The sequence below is a fragment of the Artemia franciscana genome, chromosome 20 (assembly GCF_032884065.1).
Source record: "Artemia franciscana chromosome 20, ASM3288406v1, whole genome shotgun sequence".
NCBI lineage: Eukaryota > Metazoa > Arthropoda > Branchiopoda > Anostraca > Artemiidae > Artemia > Artemia franciscana.
The window spans coordinates 12017311-12033795 of NC_088882.1; the positions used below are offsets into that span (position 1 = coordinate 12017311).

At 32.1% G+C, this 16485-nt stretch overlaps 1 protein-coding gene across 6 annotated transcripts in view; it reads left to right on the top strand.

Moving 5' to 3' along the window:
• The window catches only part of LOC136039763 (uncharacterized), a 93677-nt gene that overhangs the window by 23576 nt on the left and 53616 nt on the right, over window positions 1–16485 (top strand). For 4 of the 6 annotated variants that reach the window (XM_065723622.1, XM_065723623.1, XM_065723624.1 and 1 more), the window contains exons 4-5: window positions 7989–8118; window positions 12698–12926. In XM_065723622.1, coding sequence (XP_065579694.1) covers window positions 7989–8118; window positions 12698–12926 — 359 coding nt within the window. Of the gene's footprint in view, window positions 1–2903; window positions 3013–7988; window positions 8119–12697; window positions 12927–16485 lie in introns of those variants that run through there. The other 2 variants (XM_065723626.1, XM_065723627.1) reach the window with 2 other exon arrangements.

The following is a 16485-nucleotide window of genomic DNA, read 5'->3' on the forward strand; positions in this document are numbered from 1 at the left end:
AATAGAATCTTAAATATGAGAGGAGGGGATAAGCAGCAAATGTGACGAAACAGGAAGTATAGAACGTTTTTCAGTTTTGCTATAAACTAGGCTCACATTTTTACTTGACGATAAGGTTTCAAAGGCAGTATATTTGGAAAAATGTTAATATAACATATTAAGAAGTGTAATGAACCCCTAGTTTTCTCGTTTTCATTATGTTAAAAATAAGCATGGATTAACTAAAAAATTATCTGCTCAAAGTAAAAACCAAATTTAACACTTAAAACGAGCAACAGTTTTAAAGCTACTTAAAAATTATAGTTTTTAAAAATTGTTGGGGGCTGAATACCCCCCCTTGCCTCCCTAAACGATGCCACTGTTTTCTGATTTCTAATTTGATATTTCATAATTTTTAGATTTAAGAGCAATGGTGTCACGAATATAAAACAAAAAAGAATATACACGAATATATAACAAAAAGAATATAAGTTCAATAGGAAAACAAACCAGTGTGTGTAACGCAAATGTTACCATCAAGGTATTTCAATATTAATATTATTTTATTCTCATCAAAGTACAATTTTTGCGCTTTGTTACATTGAAGAGGGTACAATTTTTTAAGCGTCTGCCATTGAAAGAGTGAAATATCAAGAAACGTCGTTTTTTTTTAAGAAAATTGCTATTAACAACAAGAAACAATGTATTTATTACTTCTTGTTTCTAGCTTCAATAAGATTTTTTTTTTTTTTTTTACTTCCAGCACTTCTGAGAAATCTTGCGAAAGTTTTTCAGAACAGAATGAAAAATCATTATTTGTTGAGGGTGCTTTTTTCCTTGAAGAGAACGCACATGAAAAATGACTTAGGTTTTAACAATAGTTTGTTATTACTATTTCAAAGTCTAATTTTTCTATTATTTCTCTCTCATTTGCAAATATATTTGAAAAAAGGGTAAGCTTAAGATATTATAGTATTTGTGGTTAATTCCTTCATAAGAAAACCGTTGGGACAGGACACGCTTTAACAAAAAGATACTTTACGTGCCTTGGAAAAAAGTAACATTCAATTTTTCTGAAAACTACTGGTACAATATCAGTAAAATTGAAAGCACTTCGATACTCAGACTCAGTGGTGTCAATACAAGGAAATTAAGAGGAGGGCAGAATTTATTTTTCAAAATTTAGACAGGGTAATTTTTTTTTCAATGTAAATGCCAAAAGAGGTGCCCAAAATTCCGAATGAAAATGCCTAAAAAAATGTTTCCAGTATCTAGGAGGGGAGTAAAAAAGTATAATGGGCACATTTTTTCCTACCCCTTCCCTCAATTGATGTCAAGTCTACAAACCAAGATTAGAATATTGGAAGCTACAGTGATGCCAGTGGTCAAATATGGCTCTGAAGCATGGGCGCTCCGAAAAGCAGATGAAAATTTACTAGATGTTTTCCAGAGAAATTGCCGACGGATTGTTCTGGGTACCCGGCTGACTGACCGTATTTCAAACATTAGGTTGTACGAAAAGTGTAGTTCAATACCGGTTTCTGGGGCTATAATGGAAGAAAGGTTGAGATGGCTAGGCCACGTTCCACGGATGAAGGATGACAGATTACCGAAGATTGTCCTTTTTGGCCAACCGTCTGGGGCTACACGGAAAGCAGGTTGTCCTCTTCTGGGTTGGTAGGATATCATAAATAAAGATTTAAAGCAAATGGGAACTTCCTGGGAGGGTGTAAAGAGGGAGGCTTTAAATAGATTAGGTTGGAGGAGGAGCGTGCGTAGCTGTGTTGGCCTCAGGCGGCTTGGTGCTGCAGTGAGTTATTAGCAGTAGCAGTATTAGTTAGTATATATATATATATATATATATATATATATATATATATATATATATATATATATATATATATATATATATATATATATATATATATATATATATATATATATATATATATATATATATATAGAACATAATAGGGAATGAACATTTGATGATGTATTACCTTCGCAACCCTTACCCCTCCCAAGAACCAAAAATTCAAAGTAATGAAAACTAAACATTTTTTTGCCAGAAAGCATAAATGGCTATTACTTATACTCTGCTGTACATATACAGATAATGGCACCCATTTTGTTTATCATTTTACAAAGGGTACCTGAATGAGCAGGGTGGTATCCACGTTTTAGATGCATTTAAGCCCATAAATTAACAAGCTCTCGCTATTTTTTAGATTCAAAAAAACATCTTCTGGGGCACCGGGTCTAAGGTCTAATTTTATGTGAGAACTGTGCAACCTGGCTCAGAACCACGTATCGGCTGTTATTAAATGAAGCCAGACTTGATGTTACAAAATACCAATAAATTCAAAAGGAATTAGATACATATTACATATTTAAACAATAACAAATTCTATGAACTCTCCCCTCATTTCCCTTCTCTTTTTTTCTTATTTATATTTTTATACTTAATATTTTTTTAAAGTTTCCTTTTAAAGCCAGACTTGATGTTACAAAATGCCAATAAATTCAAAAGGAATTAGATATATATTACATATTCAAACAATAACAAATTCTATGAACTCTCCCCTCATTTCCCTTCTCTTTTTTTCTTATTTATATTTTTATACTTAATATTTTTTTAAAGTTTCCTCTTTTTTTTCTTTTTTTTTACAGTATGTATTCCAAAATATTAGATTCTATTTTCATAATTGCTTATATAATTTTTTCATTCAGAAAATTATCGTTGGTAATCCTCCTCTCCTTCAGAAGAACTTGAATTGTGCTGCTGGACGAGAGACGTTGATTAAAGTTTGTTGATCGATGCTAATTATTCTTTTTTTACACACTCCAAGCCCAAACATATATGTCAGGTGTATCTCTGTAAGTTACTTGACACAATGACAAGAATTCTGGATAAACTCCAATAAAAAGAAAGGAGTCCATTTTGATTTATGATTTCTAGTGAACAACAGATGGAATTTTGGAATTTTTGTCAGGATATTGACACATTTCTATAAGTAGATACCGATTGTAATAGTATGATGTTTATTTAAATTTGGATGGGCTTGGCCAAATGAGGGTGGGGTCTAAAAAGATAGCCATATCAATATTTGAAAACAAGCTTTGAAATATAATAATTTGCGTAGTAAAATAAACTTAAAGCAAGTCAGTTTTCGTTCTCTCTCTGTTAATTTTTTTCCTAAATGAAACAACTAAGTAGTTTACAAGCCAATCTACAAAAACAATATAAGAACATCTTATAAGAAAAATATAATATATAAGAAAAATCTTAATTACTTACTTGCTCAGGTATGTACATAGAATATATTTCTGGGAGGGAGGTGGCAATAATAAAGAAGATTATTTGTTTGAATAAGAAGGGGTAAGAAATTTGGTAAAGTTTTGGGGTTTGGAGGAGCCAGAGCAGCCTGTGCCTGCCACAACGCACGTGCGTAAAATTGATATGAAAATACATATGTTATCTTTATACCCTTATACCGGGGAACTAGTGGGTTGTATAATGTTACATAAAAAAGAGGCAATGTGACAAAGGTGCCAATCATTGACCAAATAACAAATTTATAATTGACCAAATGAATAAATTTATCCGAAAAGAAGAGAAAAAAGGAATGAAGGCACCAGAGAAATCTTGGCCGGCCGGAGGAGTGTCGAGCCTCCAGCCCCCTTCTGGAGTAGCCATTGGTGGATTTTAAGGGGCTTTAAACTTCCTTATCCCTGCGCACCAACCCCGCCTCAAATTACGTAGTATGACTTCCCTTAAAACAAAATTCAACCAGTCGTCCAATATCTTTCTCAAGTTCTGATTTCTTAAATTTATTTTTCAACAGTTCTAATTCAGTGCTCTTCAAAAATGTTTTTTCTTTATCCCAATTAAACAAAGTTAAGTTAAATTTTTATTTGAAGACAGAGTATGAAGTTTTACAAGTTTAGAAGGAATGTACTGGGATTGCTTTACAATTCAGACTACAAATCCCTTAAAATAACAAGATTTCTTACTTTGGAAAATTCTTTGAAAAAAATAAATCCTCTTATCATTTATTCTTCTCTGCGTAACTGCTCATTTTTAAATAGGTTACTATTCGGTTTTTACTCTTTATTCAATATGACAGGCTAGAATTTAAGGATTCCGTTTGACACAGCATTTTAATGTTGATAAATATAAATATTGGTAAAAGAATTTTAATAAGCGTAAAATTGTTATATGACAGCATGCTATTTTAATATCAATTAGATAAATAGAAGGTAGATATACCGTAAGTTTTAACGATCTAGGGCTGAGACTTACACAAATTAATTCGAAAATTTTTTCCACAAATTAAGTTTTTCAAAGAAAAGTAAAAAGCTCCATTTTAAGAAGAAAAAGGGTTTTTTGAAAAAACTAAACACATTAACAAAAAACCCAAGTTTGTAAACATCAAATCAAAAATGAGCAGAAATCTTGTCAAATAATTCTCCAGGTATAAAACTACAGCAAGTCACCATCAATAAATAAATTAAACCCCCCAAAAACAGAAATTGCAATAAATAACCGAGTCAAACTCAAACGAGCAGAAATTAACATTGAGTAGCGGTGACAAACCCTATGTCTCCTCAAGACTAGAACATAATTTGCACTTTACTAAAAAACAAAAGCAAATGAGTGTGGATTGAAAGTTTAATACACATATACTGATATTTATTCCTTAAAGTCTTAATAACTTTTATTTGTTGAAGTTAAAAAGTGAAAATATTGAAAAATGTTATCTCTTTTTAACATATTGTTTGATATTGTTTTAATATCTAAACACGTTAGTTTGTGAATCATTAGTTAAATAAGATAATATGAATTTTCAGAAATCCACAACACGCTCTAATAGAGCCTTATTTCTTATGTCAAATACAAGAACAGAGAAATAATAGAAACAACAAAAATCTTTAAAAACAAATTGAAAACCCAGTGGGCAAAATACCGAAAGATCAGTATACAGATGAGTTTATTAAAACATAGACTATAAAAATGTAATGCCCAAAAATTAATAAAAATAAATTTAACACGATGATTGGTAGAAAGAAAGAGAGAGAAAAAAGGACTGTTCTTGCTCGGTTGACGGAGGGGGACCTAGGGGGCCCTTTAAAATGAGATTTTCCGAATACAACGTTACAGTTAACGTCATTGTTAAATCATTTGAATATTAAAGCCTTCATAAAGACGGTCATTTGGTTGTTTAACTGGTAAGAGTCAGAATTTTCATGATTGAACATATGAAGACCAAAAATAAAATAAATGTCACTTTCACTACGTCGTTTGGTGTCTTCATTAAAAAGGAAGAATTTTTCAAAGTGTAAAACTAAGATCATTTATCTTAGTCAAACAGTTCGTGGTAACGAACTGTAGTAAGGAGCGACCCGGCTCAATAGTAACCAAAACTCTAAAAATGGAATTTTGATACCAATACATACATCAAAAGAATCGCATTTTAATGCTGATTTTAAATATATAAGTTTCATCAAGTTTAGTCTTACCCATCAAAAGTTACGTGCCTGAGAAAATTTGCGTTATTTTAGAAAATAGGGGGAAACGCCCCCTAGAAGTCTTAGAATCTTGACGAAAATCACACCATCAGATTCAGCGTATCAGAGAACCCTACTGTAGAAGTTTCAAGCTCCTATCTACAAAAATGTGGAATTTTGTATTTTTTGCCAGAAGGCAGATCACGGATGCGTGTTTATTTGTTTTTTTGTTTTTTTCCCAGGGGTGATCGTATCGACCCAGTTGTCCTAGAATGTTGCAAGAGGGCTCATTCTAACGGAAATGAAAAGTTCTAGTGCCCTTTTTAAGTGACCAAAAAAATTGGAGGGCACCTAGGTCCCCTCCCACGCTAATTATTTTACCAAAGTCAACAGATCAAAATTCTGAGATAGCCATTTTATTCAGCGTAGTCGAAAAACCTTATAACTATGTCTTTGGGGACGACTTACTCCCCCACAGTCCCCGTGGGAGGGGCAACAAGTTACAAACTTTGACCAGTGCTTACATATAGTAATGGTTATTGGGAAGTGTACAGGCGTTTTCAGGAGGATTTTTGGATGGAGGAGGGGTTGAGAAGAGGGGGATATGCTGGGGGAACTTTCCATCGATAGTTTGTCATGGGGGAAGAAAATCTCCATGAAGGGAGCGCAGGATTTACTAGCATTATTTAAAAAAAATGAAAAAATAATATGAAAAAGTTCTTTCAGCTGGGAGTAAGGAGCAGCATTAAAACTTAAAACAAACAGAAATTATTACCCATTTGAGGGGCTCACCTCCTCCTAATACCTCGCTCTTTACGCTAAAGTATTTTTAGCAATTTCAACTATTTATTCTACGGCTTTTGTGATTCTGGGGTCATTCTTAATGAATTGGGACAAAATTTAAGCTTTAGTGTAAAGAGCGAGGATCTGACAAGGGGGGAACCCCCTCATATATGTAATAAAAATATGAGAATACAAAAGTTCTTTACGTAAGCTAATTTATAAGTTACGTAAATCTTTTACTAATAAAAATATTCGTAAAAAATTAAAAATTCTAGTTGCCTTTTTAATTAACCAAAAAATCGGAGGGCAACTAGGCTTCCTCCCCCGCTCTTTTTTTCTCAAAAAGTTTTTTACTGTTTTAAAAAGAAGAATTGAGAGACAGAGTCAAACTTTAGCGTAAAGAGCGGGGCGTTGATGAGGAAGCAGCCTCTTTCATATACGACGTAATTTCTGTTCGTTTTAAGTTTTAATGTCGCTCCTTACTTTCCGTTAAAAAAACTTGTTTTTTTTATTTAATTTCATTGCTAAAGCTGAAATTCCTTTGTACATAACATAGCCGTACTTGTTTTTTTCTTATAAATAAGAAGTATTTCAGCTCAAAATCCAGTCTTCAAAAAGCAGACCTAGATTAGCTTGGAAAATTCAGTTACGTTAAGTTGGTTAGCTGGCTTTAAACAGGTACTTTTGACAAAATTCTGGGTTCTTTGCCCTCCCCAAAATTCAAAGTGCCTGAAAAGATAATCTATATATATATATATATTTATATATATATATATATATATATATATATATATATATATATATATGTATATATATATATATATGTATAAATATATATGTATATATATATATATATATATATATATATATATATATATATATATATATATATATATATGTCTATATATTTATACATATATATATATATATATATATATATATACATATATTATATATATATATATATGTATATATATACATATATATATATATATATATACATATATATATATATATATATATATATATATATATATATATATATATATATATATATATATATATATATATATATATATATATATATATATATATATATATATATATATATATATATATATATATATATATGTGTGTGTGTGTGTGTGTGTGTGTGTGTTTATATATAGAATGTCATAGAAAAGATGTTTAATATAATTGACCTATATATAAAAATAATTTACAAAGAATAATATAAAAATATAACAGTTCAAAATAGGGCTGAAATCTTTCAATCGACAGTGAAACAAATATAAATTTTTAAATGAATGTTTCAGACACATTTACAGTGTCCATCATCAGCAGTTGATCATCGAAAATAATATACATCATCTACGTCGAGAATAATCTAAAATAAAATATTCAGCATTTTCAAATAAACAATAATGGAATAATAAAATACACATAAAAATACGCATTCAGAACATACGTACATGTACTTACACTTTGAAATAGGCATAGCCTAAAATAAAATGTATTACTCGAAACTAGAGGGATGTAGCATTAAACTGGACTAATTTTTTACATACTTAAAGGACATATATTGCAATATAACTGAAACTGTGTGTACTTCAGTACATTAATGAAACAAGTTCCAATTTGCTAATTGGCAGATATATTTCCACAGTTCCTGAAAGGTTTAAAAAATCCTAACATTTTCTTTAATGTTTTTTTTTCAGTGAACAACCATGTGAGAATTTGAGTCAGGACATTCCAGTTTTGAATGCTGATAGTGACCTTAAATTGAAACAGAAGAGGGTTTGTGACGAAAAATCTGAGATGTCAGAAAATGACCCATTTGCTTTTCAGGTAGGTGGGACAAAAAGTTTTGAATTAATGAGCTTGAAATTTGTCACGTACAAAAAATAATATACAACCAAACAAAAAATGAAGAAAAATTATCTAATTTAATGTCACATATCATGCATAATGTCACAATAGTATACTCATGCTGTCACCATAGGATGAGATGAATGATTTTTTTTTTGCATTTTCATGCAAAGATAAGTTGTTTTATATACGCAAAAATTGTATGTCTAAAAGCTTTGTTTTCGTTTCCCTCTTTTAATACTTAGAAGTTGTCTAGTGCATCCACAAAAAATGAGTGATTAGCTAATGACTTTTCTTCCTCGTTTATCGTACAATTCCTGCAAATTTGTATGGCACGAGTTAAAAATGGCAACTCAGGCTATTATATTTTATGCTTTCTATATTACTTCCTTATAAATTCGTTGGAGTCATAAAAAAAAAATAAGAACAGGAAATTCTTGTTTGTCCTTCGAAATATGTAAAAATTTGTTGTAACCTTTACAAATATATCATTCATATTTAACAGATTGACAACATGGACGTTCTAATGTTCCTGATAATTCTACAAGATTTCCCACATAGTTCATTGTAACGAACTGTTGTTGTTTTTTTCTTCAGGGTTAGTCGTTTCGAACCAATCGCCCTAGAAGATCGGGAGAGGGTGCATTCAAATGGAAATTAATAGTTCTAGTGCCCCTTTTAAGGGAACTAAAATATTTGAGGGTACTTAGCCCTTTCCACTTCCCCTTTTTCCTCAAAGCCATTCATCAAAAGCATGAGATAGTCATTTTGTTCAGCATAGTTGAAAGACCCAATAACTATGCCTAAGGGCGTAACGTAGGGGAACGTAGGGAGTTGCGCCTGGAAATATTTGGTCGGGGAGGAGATTAGATTTTGGGAATTTTGAGAAGTAGGTGTTACTTAAATATAAATAATATTGGAAAGTTCAGCTAGGTAGGTATGAGGTATCGTGATGATGTTCTTAAATGCTTAATTTTAGTGTCTTTTCAGTCTATGTTTTGATACTGTATTTTTTTGCTTGTTTTGTGCAAGTCACCATGGCCCAATTGGGCTTTCTTGTGAATAAATCTACCTATCTATCTATCTATCTATCATAACAACACCAGAGTCCCTGGGGAAAGGTCTGTAAGTTATGAAATTTGCCCATTGTTTACGTACAGTATAGAATAGAATTGAAGAATAGAATATGATTTTATTTTATTAGCTAAAATAGCACAAAAGCTAGTATAAGCACGTCAGAACAGTTAGAATAATAAAACAGATTTTAGGGGATAAACATAATTAAAAAGTTAAATTAATTATTAAAATGTGAAACAAAATAGGGAACAAAAGAGTTTTTGTACTTCATGGTCAACATTTGGGGACACAAATCAAGTTGGATATTTGGAGCTCTACGAGCATTAAGTCTTGTATTAGAAAGGATTGGGGGATTTTCTTTGAAGGGGAGAAGAAGATGTCGATGATACTCAGAATTAAGGCACTTGTGACCAAAGTTCATGGCAATGATGTGACGTCGTGATTCCAATGTAGTAAGTTCAAGTCTAGCCAAACCTTCATCGTATGTAGTATAGGACGTCCCCAGTATAATTTATATTGCTCTTTTTCGAATGCTTTCAATTTTGAACATTGGTTTTTGGTCAACCCAAGGTGCCAGACAGGGTGCATATTCGAGACAGGGGTGCACATTCATATTCGAGACATATAAGAACAATAAATTATTGTAAGGTTTGGGATTGATATGGAGAACCGTTTGAGAAGGGAGAAAGATTTAAGGAGAAAACTACCAGATTTAGATAAGTGAGAAATGTGGGACTTCCATTTAAGGTCATTGTCCAACTGCACAACAAGCAGTTTAACCGTATTTAAATTTGGTATAAAAAGGTAATTATTGATAGGGGGCATATTTTTTACAAAGGAGAATAGCATTAAACTGCTTTTGGGTATGCTTACGTTGAGTTTAATATTGGCAAGATAATTATTTAGTTGTTAATTACTTAATTATTTAGTTGTTAATTGTTAATATTAGTGATTCAAGTTTAACGTTCGAAGTATTAAAGGTTTGACAAAGGTTAAGTAATGTCAAATCATTTGCATATTTTAAAGCGTTGTCAAAACTTGGTAAAACATAGTTAAAAAACAATTAAACATGTTAAAGGACTTAATTTAGTCCCTTGAGGTGCTCCACGGGAAATCAAGGTAGAACCTGATGAATCTGCGTTAGGAAGGAGTACACATTGCTTGCAACCAGACAAAAAACTAGCTAACATACCTAAAACAAAATCTCTGGCACCTAAAGCCCTTGCTTTATCAATAACTGTCTGATGATCCAAGTTGTCAAAGCCTTTGCTAATATCAGCAAAAACAGCCTCAACGTAGAACTATTTAACTGAAGATGTTTGAAGTAATGTGCGGTGCTATGATTTGGCCTAAAGCCAACTGATTTGGGTTGATTTTATCTTGAATATCGTCAAAGAGGAAATTGTAAATAAAACTTTCAAAATTTTAGAGAAAATAGAGGTATATGTTATTGGAAAGTATACAGGCTTTTTCGCATGGAGGCTGCTGGGGCGGGTTTCCATGGGAAGAATTATTTGAGGATTAGGAAAGTTTCCGGTGGTGAACTTTCCAGAAGAAAATTTTATGCTAGGGGGGCTTGAGAGAATTACTATACGAAATTCCTTTTATTTGTCTGCTCTCTTTTTGCCGACTCAATTTTGCATGTGGAGATGAAAATATCTAGGGTAAATTCTCAACGGGTTTGAAATTATTTGGAGGATTTTCCAGGTGGGAGGGAGTTGTTTCCACCGGATGAATTGTCCTTGGGAAAATACTCTGCAGTAGAAATTTTCTAATTGGGAATTTCGTACGGAAGAAGCTTCCCACTGGGGGTGGGGAGGATTCCCAGGAAAAATTTCCACGGAAAGGGGTATTTCTTGAGTGATTGGTGAAACGATTAGAAATTCAATTATTTTAAAAATAAAAATTGCTAAGGAGAATTTTCAGTCAGAATCGTCCGCAGGAAATTTTACGGGGGGAGATTTTTCTGGAGGAAATTTTATGGAAGGAGGGGATATTTTACATGGGAAGAATTTTTATGGAGGAGTTTTCCGTGATGGAAGGGCATTTTTCATGGAGAGGGGCCCAAATTTACAAGTATTACTTGATAAACGATCAGAAATTCAATAAAAAAGAAAGTTTTTTCAACTGAAAGTCAGGAGCAACATTAACACTCATTGCAACATCAATTATTTGCACAACAAGGGGCCACATCCCTCCTTGAAACTTTGCTCATTGCGCTAAAGTTTGACTGTTTTTCACCTTTTTTTAAGAACGACTCGTGAAGCACTGGGCCTTTTAATTAGAAGAAGAGGCTTTCTTAAAGTGCTAAAAAAAACCTTAACGTGAAGAGCAAGGAATCGGGGAGGCGGCAGCTCCTTTTGCGGCAGCTTACATGGGATAATTTTCTGTTCGTTTTGCGTTCTAATGTTGCTCCTTGTTTAAAAAACTTTTTTTATTTAATATAATATATATATATATATATATATATATATATATATATATATATATATATATATATATATATATATATATATATATATATATATATATATATATATATATATATATACATATATATATTGATATACATAATGTAAGATAATGTAAGAAATTCCCTTTGTTTACTTTTATAATAGTCCTTAAAATTAAAAGTCAAACCGCTGATACTCCATAAATGTTTTGTATATATATATATATATATATATATATATATATATATATATATATATATATATATATATATATATATATATATATGTAATATATATATATATATATATATATATATATATATATATATATACATATATATATATATATATATATATATATATATATACATATATATATAGATATATATATATATATATATATATATATATATATATATATATATATATATATATATATATATATATATATATATATATATATATATATATATATATATATATATATATATATATATGTATATATATATATATATAAATACAATGGAATCATATTATGTTTAGAAAAATATTTGGTTGCTATTCTAGTAATGATAAATAATAACACGTTCGTAGTTTAGGATTAGTCAACTTTGGATGTCTTACCCCCAACCTCACATTGCACTCCCGGCCAAAGGCATCGAATCAGGAGATCGGTACCTGCGCAACCCATACCATTGGTCAGCATGGATTTTTTTCCTTTTTTTTTTAAAGTAGTTTAGGTTGAACAGCTTCTATTTCTTAATGAGTTCTGGTAAAATAACAAGTAATAAAGATGAAGTTTTTTTTATTATTATAAATGCCCTCAAAACCATTAATTTTCTACTCATAACTTTAATTTTAAAAGAAGTTCTCTAAATCTTAAAAAAAAAATTATATTGAGCTTCCATTATTGTTCAATTTTAGCACATAATTGAGATTAGGTTTTAAATGAATGGCCTCTGTTTAATGCTCTATAATTTTTCACATTAAAAGGGACTGTGGTTTTCAGCAGATTTGTATCATTTTAGGAATTTCCTGATCCACCTATTCCGCTCAATATTCGAGCAGCATCTTCGGTGAATGAATGCCTCAATTTAACGGTTGAAGATAAGAACCGTCCTTGCTATAGCTGCAACACGAGCCATCCAGATACTGATTGTCCGTTGTTTATACCGACAGATTGTATTCTGGACTACCGAGGGGAGCCAGATTTGGCTGATGAAGAAAGTGAAAGCAGGGGCAAGAGCAAGCTAGAAGGTAACCTCATTAGCCAGCTGCTATTCAACTTATTTGTAACTATAGTCATCAGGCCCACACGAAAAGTGGTACATCAAACTTAGTTTAGGCATTTTCTGTGGCATATTAAATCAGAGGACCAAGGACATTGAAAATGCAATCTCATTTTTGAATTGGTTAAGTGATAATTTCAGCCAATTTATATATCTGAAAAAATAAGTAAAAATCAAGAATGTAAGTTTTGATGAACAAAACTCCGTATATACTCATACAGATTTGGTAGTTTCGGGTGGACAATAAAAAAAGAGAAGAAACACGTGTCAAAAACCCGCTAAAAACAAGAGCATAACGCATGATATCAGACATTTTAGGAGGGTGTAATTTTCCTTTGAAGGCATAGTAGGCTTCGAGAATCAACATTTTGTTGATGTTTGAATTTTTCTGATTTTATTGTTATAATCTGCTTCTTAGGCGTGAAGTCGCATAAATGCCCTCATTTTCAGTGTTTTTTTTTCAACCTATTTTTATCATGGGGGTATGTGTTGAGTATGCACTGAACATAAAATGATACTTTCAATAATATAAATTTGATTTAATTAACTACTATACTTTAGCTACTTAGTATTCAATTTTATTACTAATTAAAATTTATCATGGGAATTGTTTTCTGTAAAGATTGATGAAATTACATTTTAAAATTGTTTTTGTTTTCTTTTTGAAATCCTGTTTAAAACCTATTTTGATTTTGATAATTATGGAATTATTTTCTGAGTTTAAAAGGAATTTTTAGATTTGAAATTCTGCCACGATAGATAGTGAAACTATTTGAATTTATGCCAGTGTTCTTACAGCAATGTGCAAACCAATGAAAGGTAAGGAAAGGGAAATAGGATGGAAAAAACACATCGTTCTCCTATGCTTCCATGATGGAAATTATACTTCATTCCCAACGGATTTTTTTGGAAGCAAGTTTGGTATGAATAAAGTTTTTTCCTAATCCCACAACGTTGTTACTTATTTCTGGAAAAAAAGACTACTCGCTTTTTTAAAAGCATATAAGAATACATCAAATAGCCATATGGTCAAAATTTTACTATTTTTAGCCAGTAAAAGGAACGGAAACATATTTGGTTCTTTTGGTTGAAATTTATTACCACTGTAAAGGGATGGAGGTTTCTGTTTCAGGTCCACTGCTTTATTGTGTTGCGAGAGCAACACTTTGGTTTTGTCCCATTTTTTTTCCTGTGGCGCCGTCGGCTTATTCCTGGAACTGGTAAGGGTCTAACCTGTGTGGTTTTTACGGAAAGTGTGGACCTCAGGCCGGATTGATGAATATGGCATTACATTTTGGAAAGCTCCGCAGAACTCTTGCCTGGGGCCAAAAAGGACGGTTTTTGCTTGTCCACGAGCCAGAGCCTATGGTTTGCAAAGTGAAGTGGAGTTATGTAGCCTATGTCAGAGAGGAGTATCTGAAGTTGTGCAGCCAAGCTTTCGTTTCATAAAACCATGTTTCTGCTTTCGAGTGGAAAGCTCCGTTCTAGCGGGCAAGCAGACAGGCACCACTTTTAAATTGTAGATGGACTAAAATCTATAAGTGTTAAATATATGCGGCAGTTACCTGGCCCCACAGCCAATATATCTTCTTTGAGTGATAAATAGAAAAATTTACAGAAGCAAAAAAGCGGCATTTTCCCACGGGTCCGAAAGTGCTGCCGTGATTTTCGCTGGGTTTATCATTTGTTTTTTTGGGACTTGGGATGGAGGTAGGGAAATGTTATCAGATGTAACTTTTAAAATTTAAAAGTTCTGTCACTACTAAAGAAATTGGAACTTATCCTTTGCTTCTTTCTAAGTGGTGACGTTAGAAAGTTGGCCTAGGGCAAAAAAATCAACTTTTGAACTAAGACAGATATAATTTTTTTTTGAGGGCAATCGATAGCTCTTGATGAGCTGATCCAAGTATATGTCATCCATTTTTTGATACAAAAATTCCTTCATGAGATATACTAGTTTGAAAGTTTCAAGGGGTTGACAACTTCAGTAGTAGGGTATACACTGAAACCAAAAATAAGCCGATACCAATTGTGAGACATGTAGCGGACTTGTAAGGTTTGGTCAACTGTGAGGTCAGAATCATCTTCGGCAGTGAGGGGCTTGCAAATTTTGCTATTTGGTGTACATATCATTTGTTTCCAGTGTATTTGATGATAAGACCGAGCTGGTTCCAGTGGTAAGACATGTAGGGGACTTGTAAGTAATGATCGTCTATTAGGGTACAATCATCTTTTGTGAAGAGGGGTTTTTAACTTTTGTGCTAGTTGGTGTAGCCTACCCATACTCACTGTAACCTAGAATTCAGTGTTTACGCAACGGGTGCAAACGATAACGTAAAACAACGAGGCAGTTTCGTAATAATTAATAGAGTGTCATCTATGGTATTTTGATCTTGGAAAGTTACGGATAGCTTTATAATACCAACTAGATTATATAAGATATTGTTCAAAGTCTTGATCCGTCACGATGTCTACGATTGAAAAGGATAAAGTTCAACTGGTTGCAAAGTCAATTTAGTCCCTTATTTCGATATTCTTTTGTTATTGTTGTTTTTTCAACGCTGAGGAATAGCCATTTGATCATGTGATTACTGATCGCGTTCTTCTTTGAACATAACGTTTTAAAAGCTTCGATAGGCTGACAACCTCAGCATTTAATCGATAGCAAAGAAACAAAACCAAAGTGTTGCTCTCGCAACACTTTATTCGGCGAAGCCGGACAAAGGTTTCCGCAACACTTCACGTTGCTCAGGGAACGTAGGTCTAGTTTTATTTATGTTGATACGACGAGATTCTACCTGCCGGGTGCTTGCCTTACTTCGTTTGCAGATGATACTGATCTTACTTTTTCTAGTCGTTGTGTTGAATCTTTAATAGAAAAGGTTAATAGTGTAATGGCCCAACTTTATAAATTCACTAGTCTTAGCCTTTTATCACTAACTGTGAGTAAAGCTAATTTTATAGTTTTGTAATTTGATGGTTTATGGTGTACAGTAGATTGGGAACACCTATTGATCTTGGTGGAAAAATTCTATTGAGTGGAGAGCCATTGAATCAGGTAGATTGTGTGCGATACCTTGGTTTTTATGTTGATTGTAATTTATGTTGGAAACGACAAATAAAGTTTTACTTCTTTTATATCATGCAACAATTAGTCCTTATATTTTATATGGTTGTTTTTATGGACTAGCAATTTCTACTCTAATTATAAACGTTTCCAGATTTTACAAAATAAAGTGATTAGAATAATTGGAGAAAATGTGAAAGTTTTTAATGATGCAGGGACTTGCTATTGAAATTTAAGAGTGATGAATGTTGGACAGCTCAGGGATTATCAAGCTGCAATTTTGTTATCTATGTAGGAATGATAAATGCCCTGATGTTTTTTTTTCCTAATTTTTATATGAGTAATAGTTGCTTACAAGAGTATAGCACTAGAAATGAGTATAACCTTGTGACTGAGCATAGGCAGGCTACTCGGGCAGAATTTATGATTCGCTACTTGAGACCAAGTGTTTGAAATGTAC